This window comes from Leptonychotes weddellii, chromosome 4 (genome assembly GCF_054177405.1).
Source record: "Leptonychotes weddellii isolate Sample4059 chromosome 4, ASM5417740v2, whole genome shotgun sequence".
Lineage (NCBI taxonomy): Eukaryota > Metazoa > Chordata > Mammalia > Carnivora > Phocidae > Leptonychotes > Leptonychotes weddellii.
This window is the reverse complement of record NC_138372.1, coordinates 2,131,581-2,142,430: the sequence shown is the minus strand read 5'-3', so window position 1 is coordinate 2,142,430 and position 10,850 is coordinate 2,131,581. Positions and strand designations below refer to the sequence as shown.

General features: G+C 55.2%; 1 protein-coding gene across 4 annotated transcripts; it reads left to right on the top strand.

Moving 5' to 3' along the window:
* Positions 1 to 579: 579 nt before the first annotated feature.
* Positions 580 to 9,633, top strand: C4H1orf174 (chromosome 4 C1orf174 homolog). 4 transcript variants are annotated; one of them, XM_081817349.1, is made up of 4 exons: positions 580 to 753; positions 6,965 to 7,066; positions 8,125 to 8,610; positions 9,006 to 9,633. In XM_081817349.1, the coding sequence occupies exons 1-4, from the start codon at positions 694 to 696 to the stop codon at positions 9,114 to 9,116; spliced, it is 759 nt and encodes a 252-aa protein (XP_081673475.1). In that variant the 5' UTR covers positions 580 to 693; the 3' UTR covers positions 9,117 to 9,633. The 4 variants fall into 4 exon arrangements, with proteins under 4 accessions (XP_081673475.1, XP_081673478.1, XP_081673477.1 ...); XM_081817352.1 differs by having other exon boundaries at positions 624 to 753; positions 6,965 to 7,075; XM_081817351.1 differs by lacking the exon at positions 580 to 753 and adding an exon at positions 937 to 1,062.
* Positions 9,634 to 10,850: the final 1,217 nt, after the last annotated feature.

Genomic DNA, 10,850 nt, shown 5'->3' with positions numbered 1-10,850 from the left:
GGACTGAGGGGCGGGGGGGCAGGGCCGGTGTCCCCCAGTCCCGGGGGGTGGGGGGGACTGAGGGGCCGGGGACAGGGCCGGTGTCTTCCAGTCCCGGGGTTTGGGGGCACTGAGGGGCCGGGGGGCAGGGCTGCTGTCCCCCAGTCCCGGCGGGGGGCTGATGGCCACCGCGGCCTCTTCCGAGGCACCTGTCCTGGACCCCAGAGCTGGGGGCTGGGGTGCTTAGAGACTGAATTTCATGTTTTTGAAACTCTCAGAAGCGGTCACGGGCTTTAACGCAGGGTCCCTGCGCTGCCAAGAGCCAGGACACCGGAGAAGGCGGCGGGCAGCGCCGCGGGCCCGTCACCCTGAGGCCGGGGCTGCGGAGGAGCGGGGCTGGAAGGGCTGAACCCCGGGGAGGAAGGGCCGTCCGCGCTGCGGGAAGAGGGGCTAGCTGCGGTCCCCCTCCGCCGGGGACAAGCTCGGGCGCGGTCGCCGGGGTCCCTGCCGCCGGCTTCGGAGCAGGACCACGCGGGGACTCGCCCGCCCGCCTCCAGCCCCTAGGCCAAGCGCACTACAGAAAAGTCGCGACGCTCACACACCAGGGACCCGAGCCCAGAAACCGATCTTCCTCGCGGCCCTGAAAGAGACCGCCCTCTGGTGAACAACCACTTCCCGCCTTCCCCCCAGACACGTGGCCGGCGCTTCGGGGAGATGCCCCTCACAAACATGGCCGCCGCCCCGCCTAGATGCTGTGACCACGGAAGCAGCCCGGTAGGTGCCCCTCACAAATATGGCCGTCGCCCCCCTCTTAAACGGGACGGCCACGGAGACCGCCGGAAGGGTGCCCCTCACAAACATGGCCGCCGCCCCGCCCTCTGCGTACATCGCCGACTTTGTTGGGTCACATGCCTGGGGACGCCGGGCTGTGATTGGCCAACCTTCTGGTGGCGTCAGACGCCGGGGCGCGGGCAGAGGGCCGCCGGTTTGCAGGTCCTTAAAGAAGCGTTAGGCCGGGACGCGGCGATTTGGGGCGGTGCTGGGGGCGGCAGCGCGCCGCTCACACTCATGAGGAGCCGGAAGGTGAGGGGCCGAGGCCGGGTGGGAACTGCGCCGAAGAGGCTGGCGCTCCGGCCGCCCATTTTCTGGGGAGCTGAGGAGTGGCCGCAGTACGGCCAGGGCCGAGGGCCGGCTTCTGGTCGGCACCCATAGGCCGCCCCGGGGTACGGGTCTCCCAGACTACGGCCCTGGGTAAGGGGGTTCCCAGACCGCGCCACCGGGTGGGGGCGGGATATCCTGGGTTACGCCCGCGACTAGGGGGCTCCCAGATCACTGCCGTGGATGGGGGGGTTCCCAGAGCACGCCACCGGGAGAGGCGGGGTATCCTGAGTCACGCCCCTCGGGTAAGGGGCTCCCAGACCACGTCCCGTGGGGGGAGCCGGGGGGAGAGCATCCTGGGTCACATTCCCCTCCTCCCCGGGTAGGGGGCTCCCAGAGCACGCCCCGTGGGGGGGAGGAGCGGGGGTGGAGCATCCTGGGTCACACCCCCCTCCTTCCCGGGTAAGGGGCACCCAGATCACTGCCCTGGATAGGGGGGCTCCCAGACCGCGCCACCGGGAGAGGCGGGGTATCCTGGGTCACGCCCCCCGGGTAAGGGGCTCCCAGACCACGCCACGGGGGGGGGCAGCGGGGGAGAGCATCCTGGGTCACGCCCCCCCCAAGGGGCTTCCATATCACTGCCCTGGATAGGGGTCTCCCAGACCACGCCACTGGGAAGCGGGGCATCCTGGGTCACGCCCCCCGGATAGAGGGCTGCCAGACTACCTCCCAGGAAAGGGGGTCTCCTCCAGAACTGGTCTGGACCCCTGGATGCCGCTGCCACAACGGAAGCCCTCAGTTCTTCAGCTTGGCTGCAGTGAGCTCAAGTGCAAAGTGGGGTGGGAGGGGACTGACCGGGGCGCTGGTTCGTGCACTGGGGACCTGGCGGTGGACCCGGGCCCACAGTTGGGTCTTGGGCTGGGGGTGGGGGTGTTTTACCAGCCTGACATCTCTGTCTTTTATGGAATTGTTTGGCCCGTTCACATTTAAAGTTACTGATAGACTTGGATGCACACATGCCATTTTACTTTTGTTTTCTTTAAACATGTCTGTTTTCTGTTTCTTGTTTAAATGGGTTAAAATGAATATTTGCTAATGCGGCATTTTAACTTAATTATTTATTCACTATTTTTTAACACATTTCCCCAGCAGTTGCTCTAGGTTTTACCATATGCGTTGTAACTTAGTGGAATCGGCTGCAGATTTGTAGCCGCTTCGTTCCAGTGAGATAGTCCCTTTACCCGCGGCCTCGGGATGTTAACTTATTCCATCTCTTAGTGTTAGGAGCCCGCAGTCCCTGCTCCGATTCTGTCCATCTGTGGGCATTCCTCAGCCCAATGCAGCCTTGCTCCCACCCTGTCCTTTGTGCTGTTGTTGCCGAATAAAGCACATTCCTTTATGAGTTGTAGACGTGTTATTGTCTACAGCTGCTTTTTAAATCAGTTCAGAAAGGAGGTACATATGCATGTCAACAGGGTTCTGTAAGGACAGAATTACTTTCCTGGTGCTCTCTTTCGGTGAATTTGAATTCCCATGAGGATCACGGAACTTCCTTTAGTATTCCTTGTAAGGCGGGTCTGCCGGCAACAAATTCCCTCAGTTTACCTGAAGTGTCTGTTTTGCTGTCCTTTTTGAAGGGTAGCTTTGCTAGATAGAGGATTCTTGGGGGATTTTTTTCTTTGACAACTTTAAGTATGTTTGACTGTATCCATTGTTTCTGCTAACTTAGTGGTTTATTTATAGAGCTCCCTTGTAAGTGAGGAGTCGCTTTCTTCTGTTTTCAAGATTTCCCTTGTCTTTGGCTTTCAGCATTTAAACAGTGCTGTGTCTGTTTATGGCGCTCGTTGCATTTCTCCTATTGGGAGTTCAGTTCTTTGAGATTCCTGTGTGTGTCGGTGGTTGTTTTTCAATAAATTTGGGAAGTTTCAGCCATTATTTCTCTGAATATCTTTTCTGCTCCTTTCCTTCCTGGTACTCCCATTACACGTATGTTGGTGCACTTAAGTGTGTCCAGTGTTTTCTCAAAGACTTCCTTTTTCATTATTTTTTCTCTCTGTTCAATTCTTTAGTTGTGCTTTCTTTTAGCTCTTGAACATGTTCATAATGGCCACTTTTAAGGCTTTTTCTGATAAATTCAACCCTGGTCACTCTCATGGGCTCTTCTGTTGCTGGCTTTTATTCCAGTATAGGGGTCTGCTTTCCTGTTTACTTTGCATGCTCCATGATTTTTTGTTGAAACTGGACATTTCAGATAATATAGCAATTCTGGGTTCCTGTCTCCCACCCCCACCCCCATGGCTTGTCGTTGTTAGTAGGCTTTTTATTTGTTTAGTGACTGGGCAGATTATTCTATTGGACTCCTTATTTCCCCCCTCTCACCAGGCGAGGGTCTGGTCGGCCTGCCCGGGGAGCACTGGGCACGCCCACATTCACCATGGGTTGATGCTCTTCCTCTCCTCCCAGACCACACCTTGGCTGTTAAACTCCCATTAAATGCCTTTTGATTGCTCAGTTGTTTTCAGCAATAGCCTGGGGCATAAATTGCTCTGCAAACTAATCTGTCACTGGGTGGTTTCTTTGAAGGCTGAGGCCTAGTTTCTGTAGTTGTGTTTCATACTTGTTCCGACCCCGGGAGGGCTCCTCCAGCTTTGTTTCCCTGCTTCCCACCTGTGGACTATCTGGCCTAAAGTTTATCTTGATTCTTGTTGTGACTGCCTTTTTTCCACATCCTCTACTGTTCTTGAGAGCCCCCTAAGGCCAGACCTTCCTGACACTCCTGCAAATGAAGTCAGTTCCATAGGGAAGAGATTAAGAGCTCCCTGTGTTAATGTCTGCCTCTCCCTCAGGCAAAGTCTGTGAGTCGGCGCTCATTCTAGGGACAGTGAGTGACTGGCTTCACTGCAAGACACCTCTCATCCTGAGTGCTCTCAGAGAGGCACGGTGGTGGTAGCAGCCTGAGAGCCCCTCGGCTTGCTTCTCTGGGCCTGGAGCCACCTCCACAAGCCAGGGGCGGGGATGATGGGGCCCCAGTCTTCTTAGCGCTCTGCCCAGGGTGAAGCCTCTGTCCCAAAACTGGGGTCTGGGCAGAAGGAAGCCCCCTCCTCTCAACCACACTCCTCCCCCAGGACTTAGCCTCAGAACAGGTAGGATGAGGACAGAATGAGAAAGGCTGACAGCCACACTCCTCCCTCAGAACTTAGCCTCAGAACAGGTAGGATGAGGACAGAATGAGAAAGGCTGACATCCAGGGGCGCCTGGGTGGCACAGTCGTTAAGCCTCTGCCTTCGGCTCAGGTCATGATCTGGGGGTCCTGGGATCGAGTCCCGCATCGGGCTCCCATCCTACTCAGCGCGGAGCCTGCTTCTCCCTCTGCCTCTGCCTGCAGCTCCCCCTGCTTGTGTTCTCTCTCTCTCTCTCAAATAAAATAAAATCTTAAGAATAATAATAATAAATAAAAATAATGGTAAAGAATTAAAAAAAAAAAAGGCTGACATCCTGTCCCGAGTGGGGGGAAAGCCCTCTGTCAAGAGCGGTAGGGTGCCCTGTGTTCTCGCCCGTGGCGGTCTAGAGTTCACATACCACTGAGTTTTGTAAGTGGTCTTGAGTGTTTCTTCATTTGCTCTTTGCCCATAGGACCATTTCCAAAAGCCTTAAATGGTTTTCATACTTCTGCCAGTTCTGTAGGTGGTCAGCGGGGTTCCTCATGCTGTCCTGTTGGAGGTCGGTCTTGTCCTGCTCTTTTGGGAAACCACATTTTTGCCTTTGACATTCCAGTTTTTAACAGTTTTGGAAGGTGGAAGACCTCAACAATGGGAAGTTTTTCCTTTGGGGATTAAGTGGAAGCAACCAGCTCTCCAAGGCAGAAGAAACTGCTCGATCCTTGATGTGTGGGAGCAGGCACCTTGGAGTGGGTTCCACCGTGATTGAACTAAAGCCGGCATACCGCCAGATTTGCCTACAGCTCCCGAGTGGGTGACAGGTGGGACCCAGAACAAGCTCAGCTCCTGAGTGTCGGCCTAGACACACCAAGTTTGCGTCTTTAGGGGTCTGGAAAGTCGGAGATGAACACTCCCACCCGGGGAGCCAGGTGCACCCCGAGACTACAGTCCCTGCCTCAGAGTTAAAGACAGAAGGCATCTAGAAGCACACTGCCTTGGAGAAGACCCAGGACAGCTGCCCCCCCTGCTCAGCCCCCACGGAGCAGCCAAGCAGCTTCATGCAGGCAGCTCTTGGAGCTCGTATGTGGGAGAGCCGTGCAAGATGACGCAGGGCAAGGAGGACTTGGAGGCCACACATCACTTGGCTGACCTCAAACAGGCTCCTCGCCAGAGCCATCCTCGTCTTAAAGGGGGGAGGCTGCTCCTTTGGAAGCTGTTTAAGCACCAAGCACAGCGCCTGCTACATGAGTACTCAGTGATACTCGGTGATAGCAGCAGCTGTCCTCGGGGCCAGTTGTCCAGTCCGTCCGTCCGTCCCCCCTCCCCCGCCCCGCCCCCAGCCAAGCACAGTCACACGGGAAAGTGTTGGGAGGAGGACTTGTAACAGAGAAGAGAAGACAGTTGGTGGCCTGGGACAAACGTGGCCATTCCCTCCAGGAGGGGAGAGGGTTTCAGGAGGTGTGCTGGTGCAGGGCAGGGAGGAGGGGCATTCTGGAACCTCTTCAGGCTCTGCTCCCTGTGTGTGGCTATGACCCCACCGCTGCCAGGCTTCAGCAAACCCCGCTCTCAACACAACGTGGGCCCAGACCCAGTGCACCCACCCGGCAGGCCCTTTACCTTGTCCAGAGCTCCTTGTCCCCAGTGTGTGCACAGCTGGGAGGGTACCCTGTCCTTCCACAGGCCATCGCCTTTCCTTTGCCTTGCATTTTGAATCCTCTCCGGGAACGCTCCTGGTATCTCACAGCCTGGGTGAGCCGCCACCTCTCAGGGCCTCTGGAAACCTCTAGGGCTGCAGGCGGGGATGGGTGAGAAACCACTGTAGAGATTTCTAAGCTAGCTCGTCTCCTTTTTGACTGCTTTCCTCTTCTGTTGACATGCTGCCCTTCACCCAGCCCTGGGGCCCCCAGTTCTGGGGCCTGCTGTGATGAGAGCCTTCAGCCTCCCACCTGCATGCCCACCCATCCTCGCTCACTACTCTGTGTGACCCACTTTTATTGTCAGGTTTCAAGCTGAGCTTTAAGTGTATCGTTTTCTAAGTGCATTTGGTATCTACTCCAGAACGGAAAAAGGAATTAGGGGAAGAACTGGTGAAATTCAAATCAAGTCTGTAGTGTAGTGAGCAGGAAGGGCTACACCAATGCAGACTTCGTTTTGCCAGATGCACCATGGGTTATAAGTTTTTTACTGTTGCAGTTCATTCCTTCCTTGTCATTAGAAGACTAACTTGCATTCGGAGTAAAATGGACACAGACCATTGATAAGATTAGCCAGAAATTAACTGCTTTAAACCAATAGAATCAGGACTGTTTCCACGTATAATTTGAGGAAGGGTGGGGTGTGGGGGTGGCTTTTGTTTTTCATGTCACCTTTTATCAAGAACTTGGACACCATGTAAAAAGTTAGAAAACGTTCTGAGAAAGGGTATGTGCTGCTTCTAAACACATTTGAAGTTTACTTGATATCTACTAACTCCCAGATGGAGGTTCCTAAAAATGTGTAAGGTAAAGGAGACAAACCGCCCCAAGCTTCCAAGACTGTAGGAAAGAGTAGATCTGCATCTTTTACCCAAAACAGTTTTGTTTGAATTTGCACAAGGCCACAGGTGTTTTTCCGGAAAGATGATGGAGACGGGTAGGAGGGACTCTCCGGCGTCGTCTTCAGGTAGGAAATCCCTGTGTCCACGCTCACGTGTCCTAAGCGCACTTTCTGACACTGTGGTCCTGGTCTAGCTCACAGGTGCAGTGCGGTCCTCAGCGCGCCTCCGAGCCCGCCGTTGCTCAGCCAGGTTGGCCTCTGCTCGGGAAGCCGGCACCGCCACGTCTGCCAGGACGGTATGTCAGGTGAGCCTTGTTACCACAGAGACGCCGGGACTTGCCCGCTGGGTCCATTTTTGTACAAAATGTTGGCCCTGAGGTGTATCGGGAAAGAGTTGTGTTGCTTACACCCCAGGGAGAAGACCACAGTGCTGCGATCGCTTTCGGAGAGAGCTGCGCTCACCCTGCAGCGGGCATGCGTGTCTCTCCTCCGTCTCCACACGCACCTTTCCTAGTCACTCTTTTTTTTTAAAGATTTTTATTTATTTATTTGATAGAGAGAGAGAGTACAAGTAGGCAGAGAGGCAGGCAGAGGGAGAGGGAGAAGCAGGCTTCCCGCGGAGCAGGGAGCCCGATGCGGGACTTGATCCCAGGACTCTGGGATCATGACCTGAGCCGAAGGCGGCCACTTAACCGACTGAGCCACCCAGGCGCCCTTCTAGTCACTCTTGTAATGCCGCCTCCCGCATGAGGTCGGTTGGCACGGGGCCCCGCCCCTTCACCCCTAAAGTCTTTGAGAGGAAGGTCTGCCCACGTCTGCTGTACAGTTGCCAAGCAGCCCTAGTGCCCAAGGTTGCTGGAAGGTTGAGCTCCCTCAGGCTGCGCTCACAGGTCTGGTTGGGACTTGGTTTGACACCAGCAGCTAACAGTTTCACTTCCGTGCGCTGCTCTAAAAACCATGAAGTCCCTTTAACAAATAATTGCTGAGCCCCTGCTCTGTGCCGTAAAACAGATCCTGCCGTCGTGCAGCCTATGTTCTAGCAGAGATGCGTGGAAACTCGATGTTTTGTTGGCATTTTATAATCTGTCAATACCCGCTTCTGAAGTTCCCTCAGGAACTACAACGCCCCTGGGGGAACTGGCAGGGGTGGGAGCGGTGGCGGTGTGTGTCTAGATCTCTCCCAGCCTTTGGAGGCAGTGACCTAATAACCCTACCGTACAAGTGTGGAAGGAGACCTGTATTGTCTAAGGGGTGAGAAGGAGTACTGGCCTCTGGGACTGAGACGTTCTGAATTTGCTGTCTGCCCCATAATCCTAGACGTGTCTGGTTTCCCCTTACACTTTCCTCTTGACAGACCTCGTCACACAAAGCCGCCGACAGGCGAACTTCCAAGAAGTTCAAGTATGACAAAGGTCATCTGGTGAAAGCAGAATTACAGAAACTCGTCCCTAAGAGCGATAGTGCTGCTTTGCCCAAAATACCACCCGAGAGCCCTCGTAACAATGAGCCTCTGGGGTTTCCTGAAGACCACGTGCCACCTGCAGGGAAGGGAGCTGGTGCTCCCGCTCAGCCGGAGGCCGTGGGGCCCCCCCTCGGGCCCTGCACAGCTGTGGGCGACGCTGGCCCGGCAGAGACTGAAGACGGCCTGTGCCTGCCCGCCCCCGGGGCTCTTACAGGGGAGGGGCCTCATGGCAGCCGCGTGGCGCGGGGCAGCTCAGCGCTGCAGGGGGAGCAGGCCCCGAGGCCCCCACTGCAGACAGATGACAGCGTCTTTCTGGACGAGGACAGCAACCAGCCGATGCCAGTGGGCCGGTTCTTCGGGAACGTGGAGCTCATGCAGGTAAGACGGGCGCCCCCACGCAGGCCGCACGCTTGGGCAGCGCTCCCCACTCAGGGCATGTGTGTGGCGCTGCCTCAGGACAGACTCACATGCCCGCGAGGAGGAGACACACCTTGTCACCACATGGGGCGAGGACTGCGCGGAGACACACCTGAGCAGAGGATCCTGCCAGAGCACCAGCTTCTGCTGGGAGGTCTCTGCCTCCTCGCTCGGCCCTCGGGGTGCGGGCTGGTGTGTGACTCTGGGCCTCCCCCTCAGCTGTGGGCAAGACGCAGCCGCCCCATGCTTGCTGGGCATCCTCTTCCCTCAAGTCAGCTGGGGGAGCGAGCCCTCACCTCGAGGGCTGACCGGTGCGGTGCGCTGGCCGTGCCTGAAATGTGTTTTCTTCCTCCAAGGACCTTCCACCGGCGTCTTCGTCTTGTCCTTCGATGAGCAGGCGAGAATTCAGGAAAATGCATTTCAGAGCCAAAGATGATGAAGATGATGATGACGGTGCAGAAATGTAGAGAATAAAGTACATGGTGATCTCCTTGCATATTTAATACCGTTAATAGTTTGACAGTTTAGCAAGTGATGAGATTTATATCAAGTTTATCTCCCAAGAAAATGTATTCTGAACCAGACGTTGAAACAGACCTGGGAAGGTCCTCGTGCACAGCACCAAGCCCCTGGAGCATTGACACTCGCGCCTAGAACCATCTCTGAGTCTGCGCAGCCGCTGCTCCATACATATGCATTTTCTTGTGTCTGTGTGTCTGTGACGACGGTTTGAGTCCCCCGAGGGGCGTGGGGTTCAGTGGGAGAGACCTTTCTGAAGAAAACTCCTCACTTAAGCCCTTTAGTTTTGATAACACGAGTTTATTTTCCATTATCGAAATCTGATCATTCTTGTGATTGAGTCAATGCCAGTTCTTAAAGAACTCTCCTTTATTTCTGTATATGAAGCTAATGTTTACCTTGAAAATTTTGCGAAATACGTATGAGAAAGAAAGAAAATATATTTTGAAAATATTTTTAAAGAAATCTTTATGTTCCTAAAACTCTATTTCTTTCAAAAATGTTGCGAGCCAAGTGGAGAAAACGAATCCTTACCTGTGTTCTGTGTGTAAGGCTGGGTCACCAGGGGGGAGGTGACACCGTTGAGTGCCACCCCAGAGTGGAGAGCTGAGGCTGCGCACTAGAAGGGACATGGCACCCCCTTGTGTAGGGTGTGGGGTTCCTGAGACAGCAGCGGTGCTCCGCGCAGTCCTCGCCCCGTGTGGTGACGAGGCTGTGTGCTCCTCGTGGTATAGCGAGGTACGGAGGTTGGGGTGAGGGAACACCAGGAGGGAGCCTGGCTCCCGCATGGCCAACACAAAGAGAGACGCTGCCTGCAGTCAGGAAGACGGGGATTGAACATCCGCTCATGAGGAGGAACAGTCCCTTCTTGAGCTATGGTTGTGCCCCGCCCCCAACCCTTGTCCGCGGTTTTAGTCACCCACGCTCAACCGCGAGTCGGAGGCAGATGTCCTCCCTGTGATGCGTCGTAGCCCAGCGCTGTGTCGCCTGCCCACGTCGCTCACCTCCATCTCCGCACGTAGGCAATCATCATGTCACATCCTCCCGGGGAGAAGGGTGAGTGTAGGCCAGGGAGAGCGGGAGGCCACGGTCATCTAACCTCACGGCAGTGCATTGTGATTGTTCTGTGTGACTCTTAGTTCCTTCCTGTGCCTCAGTCACACTTAACACTCAATCACAGGTGTGTGTTCAGGAGAAGAGCTAGCACCTAGAGGGTTCGGGACCAGCCGCGCTTTCAGGCATCCACTGGGGGTCTTGGAAGGGACCCCCCGCCGTTAACAGACATTTCTGGCTTAGTTATAACAGCAGCTAGATTTAACCCTATGAAAATGTCCCGTGAGGCACGGAGGGTACCTTACAGGAAAGATCGTTTGGTTCACGCAAGTAGCGAAGGTCCTTCAAACGCCCACGCGAGAGATCTCCCCCCACAGCCCCTCCACTTCCGATGTGATCATCTTCCCATTAGCAGCTGTGACCTCCGCCTACTCTGGATAATTTGGTGGTTTATTGATCAACAAACTACTCTATTTAATCAGTTGAAATTACTGCTCCTAAAGGGATTTTGATGGCAGCCAGGGAAAACAACTAACTACTAGAGGTTACTGTAGAAATAACTAGTAATCACAGCACCTGGGTTCGCGGTGACCAGGCTGCCTCAGATTCCAGGGGTCTCTGTGCCCCAC